This window comes from Salvelinus fontinalis, chromosome 13 (assembly GCF_029448725.1).
Source record: "Salvelinus fontinalis isolate EN_2023a chromosome 13, ASM2944872v1, whole genome shotgun sequence".
Classification (NCBI taxonomy): domain Eukaryota; kingdom Metazoa; phylum Chordata; class Actinopteri; order Salmoniformes; family Salmonidae; genus Salvelinus; species Salvelinus fontinalis.
In genome coordinates, this window is record NC_074677.1 from 6532657 (window position 1) to 6539789 (window position 7133).

The 7133-nt window shown below is 42.7% G+C and overlaps 1 protein-coding gene across 5 annotated transcripts in view; it reads left to right on the forward strand.

Annotated features, from left to right (window-relative positions):
• The window catches only part of LOC129867991 (peripheral-type benzodiazepine receptor-associated protein 1), a 193517-nt gene extending 187328 nt beyond the window's left edge, over positions 1 to 6189 (forward strand). For all 5 annotated transcript variants that reach the window (XM_055941528.1, XM_055941530.1, XM_055941531.1 and 2 more), the window contains one exon: positions 1565 to 6189. In XM_055941528.1, coding sequence (XP_055797503.1) covers positions 1565 to 2428 — 864 coding nt within the window. In that variant the 3' untranslated portion in view covers positions 2429 to 6189. The remainder of the gene's footprint in view (positions 1 to 1564) is intronic.
• Positions 6190 to 7133: the final 944 nt, after the last annotated feature.

Sequence of the window (7133 nt, forward strand, 5' to 3'; positions counted from 1 at the left end):
GGCGGGCCGGGCGCAGTGCGCGCTAACCGAGGGGGGCGGGTGCACGGTGTTTCCTCCGACACATTGGTGCGGCTGGCTTCCGGGTTGGAGGCGCGCTGTGTTAAGAAGCAGTGCGGCTTGGTTGGGTTGTGCTTCAGAGGACGCATGGCTTTCGACCTTCGTCTCTCCCGAGCCCGTACGGGAGATGTAGCGATGAGACAAGATAGTAATTAATAGCGATTGGATACCACGAAAATTGGGGAGAAAAGGGGATAAAATTTAAAAGAAAAGAAAAAAAGAAGAAAAAAAACATTTGTAGCCCGTTGCCTCTCAAAGCCTGATGGGAAAGAGGTTCGAATCTCTTTTTTCTTTTAAATGTGAAACTCCCACACAGCATTTATTTCACCAGGTAATTTGACTGACAACACATTCTTATTTACAGAAATGACCTGGGGAATAGTTACAGGGGGGATGAATGAGCCAATTGGAAGCTGGGGATGATTAGGTGGCCATGGGATCTTACGATAAGTGCCATGGGATCTTTAGTGACTACAGAAAGTCAGGAGACACTTTTAACTTCCCCAAATCACTGCCCTGGAGAATTGGGATATTATAATTATATTTTAGACCAGAGGATAAAGTGCCTCTTACTGGCCCTCCAACACCACTTCCAGCATCATCTGGTATCCCATCCAGGGACAACCCTGCTTAGCTTCAGAGGCAAACCAGCAGTGGGATGCAGGGTGGGATGCTGCTGACCATTTTCCAAAATATAATATATATGTCCTCTTTTATGTTGTTTTATTTGTCATATCTCTGTCACCTTATGTCTTACTTTTTTTTGGTTAAGTCTTTATCATTTCTGTTTTTACATTTATTTTCTCCTTCTGTTTCCTGCATGGCCTTTTTGAAGAAGCAAAAACGAACTGTGCACTTTAAGACTTAAAGAGTGAGTGTCTCTGAGGGGATCACACCCTCCCAGCTGAGTGTTAGTAACCAGTGCTCCCTACTCCCTATTCCCTACTCCCTGTGGTGCTGTTCATCCTCATTCTTGCCTTACCAGTACTAGACTCCTCAGATGTGTATCCTCCTGTCCATGTTCACACGATCAGGCCCAGGGTGACGGATGTGTATCCTCCTGTCCATGTTCACACGATCAGGCCCAGGGTGACGGGCTGAGATATCTGAACAACTGGGTATTCTCTGCCCACCCAACCGTTCTCCTGTATCCCTCGGCTTCCCTGATGATTTATATCCCTCGGCTTCCCTGATGATTTATATCCCTCGGCTTCCCTGATGATTTATATCCTTCGGCTTCCCTGATGATTTAGAGGCCCTGATTTAACAAAAAAACATGTTTAGCTTTAGCCAACTATTTAGAGTTAAATGTTCCCTCTGTTACGTGTTTGTGTTAGTTCAATCAGTTCATGTACAATTGACATAACTGACTCTTAGTAAGTTTGTTGTTGATAGTATGTTACTTAACAGTTTTAGTTGATCGACAGGTTCAGTAGAAGCCTCAATACTTTAAGAATGAAGAAGTGTTGCATTCTTATACTCTGTTTCCATGGTTTCCCTCCACAAGGTGAGCCTGAGCACATTCCCAGAAGAGGTTCCACATCCACCCCTACACACAGGACTGACTGGCCCAGTCCACACACATCCACCCCTACACACAGGACTGACTGGCCCAGTCCACACACATCCACCCCTACACACAGGACTGACTGGCCCAGTCCACACACATCCACCCCTACACACAGGACTGACTGGCCCAGTCCACACACATCCACCCCTACACACAGGACTGACTGGCCCAGTCCACACACATCCACCCCTACACACAGGACTGACTGGCCCAGTCCACACACATCCACCCCTACACACAGGACTGACTGGCCCAGTCCACACACATCCACCCCTACACACAGGACTGACTGGCCCAGTCCACACACATCCACCCCTACACACAGGACTGACTGGCCCAGTCCACACACATCCACCCCTACACACAGGACTGACTGGCCCAGTCCACACACATCCACCCCTACACACAGGACTGACTGGCCCAGTCCACACACATCCACCCCTACACACAGGACTGACTGGCCCAGTCCACACACATCCACCCCTACACACAGGACTGACTGGCCCAGTCCACACACATCCACCCCTACACACAGGACTGACTGGCCCAGTCCACACAGACCACCAACACCACCTACACCTGGATCCACCCGCAGCAGCAGGCGTGATGAAACCCTCCTCCATGGACCCTGCCCCAACCCCAAGGCAAGCCAGCCTCAGCACCTCTTCACCCCACGTCCCAGCAGAAAGCCCCTCACAGACAGACCAGACAGACATCTCCCCACCAGGAAAGAAAAAGAAAGGCTTCTTCTCCAAAGGAAAGAAGCTTTTCAAAAAGTTGGGATCCAGCAAGAAGGATTGAAACTTGGGACATTTATCCCTCCATTGTAGTTTTTGTTGAAAACACTTTTACATTATTATCAGTCTTGGTTGTCTTGGGCTGTTAGTTTAGTTGTAATATTCAGTAACTATGGATACACTAAGATATTATACAGTTGAATACACCTCTTCAATATAATACTACTAGACCAGCTGGCAATATGTGGAGCGTATTTTGTGTGTATCTGAAATGGCACCCTATTCCCTGTATAGTGCACTATTATAGCACCCTATTCCCTGTATAGTGCACTACTATAGCACCCTATTCCCTGTATAGTGCACTACTATAGCACCCTATTCCCTGTATAGTGCACTACTATAGCACCCTATTCCCTGTATAGTGCACTATTATAGCACCCTATTCCCTATATAGTGCACTACTATGGCACCCTATTCCCTATATAGTGCACTACTATGGCACCCTATTCCCTATATAGTGCACTACTATGGCACCCTATTCCCTATATAGTGCACTACTATGGCACCCTATTCCCTATATAGTGCACTACTATGGCACCCTATTCCCTATATAGTGCACTACTATAGCACCCTATTCCCTATTTAGTGCACTACTTTAGGAAAAGGGAGCCATTTCAGATGAAACCATTGCCGTATATAAGACGTGACGGCATCAATGAAGAGCGTGTTAATGAGCACGTTGAAGTATTTCAGCCCCTAACCTGTGCTTACAGACGTCCTCTGAATACCCACTGATTCTATGATAACCCTTTTAGTAGTCCGCTCTGTGAGGGGTTTCTCCTTCACCTTCATCTGGCAGTATTATCTGGAAGGATTTGATCAGATGCAGATGCGATGTTAAAAATGGTGCTCTAGACTTTCATTTAGACTCTCCATCGTTGGCTCGGAGAGGCCCGTGCATCATGTCCAGGCTACGCTCCAACCACTGTCAGTTAGTTTAAACTGAGAGGATGGACGAGGGTCCCTTCGTCTGTCGACTGTTGTTTCTCAACCCTGTCACTTTTCAGATCCATCTGGAATGTTTTCTACATGGATGTATTTTAACATCAGTGAGTCTCATATCAAAAGTATTGTAACTAGCTAACAACAAAAATATGCTAATTGTACACTGAGTCTTTTTTTTTTACCTTTATTTAACTGGGCAAGTCAGTTAAGAACAAATTCTTATTTTCAATGACGGTCTAGGAACAGTGAGTTAACTGCCTTGTTCAGGGGCAGAAAGACAGATTTGTACCTTGTCAGCTCGGGGATTCGAACTTGCAACCTTACGGTTACTAGTCCAACGCTCTAACCACTAGGCCACCCCTTACACTTATTATGAAGAGTTCACTACACAGTATAGCTGAATGGAAGCTGTTCCATTTAACAACAACTGCTTCCATTTCATTACGATTGACAACCAACAAGTCATTTCCTTTAGAGGCTGTTGATGTTTGTAATGTCTGGAATGTTTGATATTTAGTGTGTTATGTGACGAGTGTGAGGATGGACGGCCTTCTAAAGGGTGTGTAGACGCAGCCAGACTGAAACCTGTCTATGCCTTGACACAGAACTCATTGGGGTGTGTGTGTGTGTGTGTGTGTGTGTGTGTGTGTGTGTGTGTGTGTGTGTGTGTGTGTGTGTGTGTGTGTGTGTGTGTGTGTGTGTGTGTGTGTGTGTGTGTGTGTGTGTGTGTGTGTGTGTGTGTGTGTGCCTGTGTGTGTGTGTGCCTGTGTGTATGTGCCTGTGTGTGTGTGTGTGTGTGTGTGTGTGCGTGTGTGCGCGTGCTCATTTCCTGTCACTGTTCTGTCATAGTATAGTGTCATCTTACAGGGTACTTGTTCCTCTGTCTGTCTCCTTTTGATTTAGTTGTCTGTTTTAGGAGTGTGGTAAAGGACAATGAACAAGACTAGCAACTGTTAACAGCATTTAGAGGGATTCATTGTGTGCTACCGTGGTTATCCACCCAACACATGTATATTAGCTGCATTGTATGTTTAATCCCACCGATCCATCTGGTATAATATGCAGTAATAGCTTTCTGAAGGTGTCCAAATGATAGATGACATTACTAAGTTTGATACATTTTGTTTATTTTAGTTTGTTGTATTGAGTTACATTTGAATCATTTCTCAGGTAAAACTAGTCTTAGTCACTCGGCTCTGTCTGTGTCGAGCCACCTTGTCTCACTTATTAAGAGGAAGATTCTTGCCAAAAAAACATGAGGTGCTTTGTCTGTTACCATAACGAGGAGACCAAGCATCAAACACCAGGGGTATGGCAGCGGGGGAAAACAGAGGTATGTTCTACCTGATAAGAGCCCAGGTCTGTTCTATAGCCCACAGTTTCATCTGCAACATTCTGAACGATGCTTGCAACCCATTGGATTAGCCCCAGCATAGGGCGGAGTCTACGCACACATGACTCCAGACATTGGAGGATGCAAATCTGGGTTCTTTGATGTTCTGAATGTTTTATTTCATTTTTTTATTGTATAATTCAGTGTTATCAATTAAAAGGGAGAATAACGAACAGCAGAACGAACATGCCAAGTATGAAGGAAGTGTTGATGATGATGAGGAGGAGGAGGAGGAGGAGGAGACATCTGTTTCACCACTTGAATTATCCTGTTTAGAAGCAGGAATGATGAGGTAGCCGTAGTGTACTGTACGTGTACTTTTAGTGGCTGAAAATGTACCGTGGATATTTGTATTCCTTCACAGCCTTTTAATGTACTTACCTGCTCTAATCTGTAGTCAGAAAGCTACTAGCATAAATTGTTATTGCAAGCTTTAGGAATGAACTACTGCTACTGCTACTACTGGCCCTGTCTGCCTCTACGTAGGCTACATCTAATCTTCTCCAGCTCTCCTATCTATATAGGACTTCTTAACCCTTAGCAAGCATTTTAGACAACAGCTTACATTACATTATACTATTTAGCCTTACAAGACCTTACTTAGTCTGAATACGTTGTTTACACTACTTTGATCATTGACTGCATGCATAATAACAATGTTATCCCCTATTCTGCCTTATTTATTATCGTCATAGTTATGTATTTATGTATAGGTCTCACGTTCACTTGGCATTACGTTTGCAACTTTTTTTGTCGTCTGAGTGGTTGTCGATGCAGTGGAAGCCAAGTGTGGAGTATTATGGCATTTCAGGAGTAGGTCTGTATGTATCGAATTATGTAAAGCTGTACGTGAATGTAAGCCAGGGCACTATGGGTCTTTGGACTATAAGGTATGAAACACATTTTCATACAGAGAAGGGAATTTTTTGTTGTTGTCTTTCCTGACCTGTATGTATGCTTTCTTTTGAAAACAATGGACGATTTACCTTTTGTATATTAAGGTTTTTATTACCCGTTTTGGGAAAGCTCACTTGTAAATAGGTTTTTGTTTTAAATTTTGTTCATGTTGTTTTTCCGATGTCTTTTTGCATGTGGAAGCAGTGTTGTTGATTGAGGAATGACAAGTCAGAAGTAGTGCACGGAGGAACGACAAGTCAGAAGTAGTGCACGGAGGAACGACAAGTCAGAAGTAGTGCACGGAGGAACGACAAGTCAGAAGTAGTGCACGGAGGAACGACAAGTCAGAAGTAGTGCACGGAGGAACGACAAGTCAGAAGTAGTGCACGGAGGAACGACAAGTCAGAAGTAGTGCACGGAGGAACGACAAGTCAGAAGTAGTGCACGGAGGATTTGTTGACTTGAAATTGTGGTCGATTTCTTTCAATCTGGATCTTTTTACAGGAATAAAGTATATTTTCACATAACAAGCAGTTGTGCTGGGGATTTTGTGTTTGACTTTGTGTTACTTTGACTGACCGAAATGCTAATGGAGGTAGAATTTTAATAGAATAGACAAAAAAAATGAAATGTTTTATTTAATTATTTAATGAAGACAAATTTGGCAATACACTCACCAATTATACAGACTTATCAATATACATCATACGTTTCTAACTTAAAAGCAGAAAATGACACCATATAGAATGATAATAGCTATTTTACAGGACCAGACCATATACAGTTCAACAAATGTAGTCTTTCCATATCTATAAAGTTTGAGACATGTAAAACATTTTCATATATAGCTGTAGACATATAAAACATTTCCATTTATAGCTGTAGACATATAAAACATTTCCATTTATAGCTGTAGACATTTAAAACATTTCCATTTATAGCTGTAGACATATAAAACATTTCCATATATAGCTGTAGACATTTAAAACATTTCCATTTATAGCTGTAGACATTTAAAACATTTCCATATATAGCTGTAGACATATAAAATATTTCCATATATAGCTGTAGACATTTAAAACATTTCCATATATAGCTGTAGACATTTAAAACATTTCCATATATAGCTGTAGACATTTAAAACATTTCCCTTATCTATAGTTTGAGACGTAAATAAATTATATATCTATAGGTTGAGACATGTAAAACATTTCCCTATATATAGTTTGAGACATGCAAATAATTTCCAGTTAACAATTTTAATACACAAATTAATTCAGCACCAGTCATTGCTAAAAGGCTAAGCATGAGGTCTTTCCGGCTTTGTTCAGTGTTGGGTGGGTGCACAGCCCATGTGAACTGTAGTCGGTGACACACTGTGCTGTGCACGCCACCACTATGTCAAACAGTGCAGGTTCCTCTTTTTCTCATTTCCTGAATGTGAACAGTCTCTCCACTGCAGACGCCATTTTGT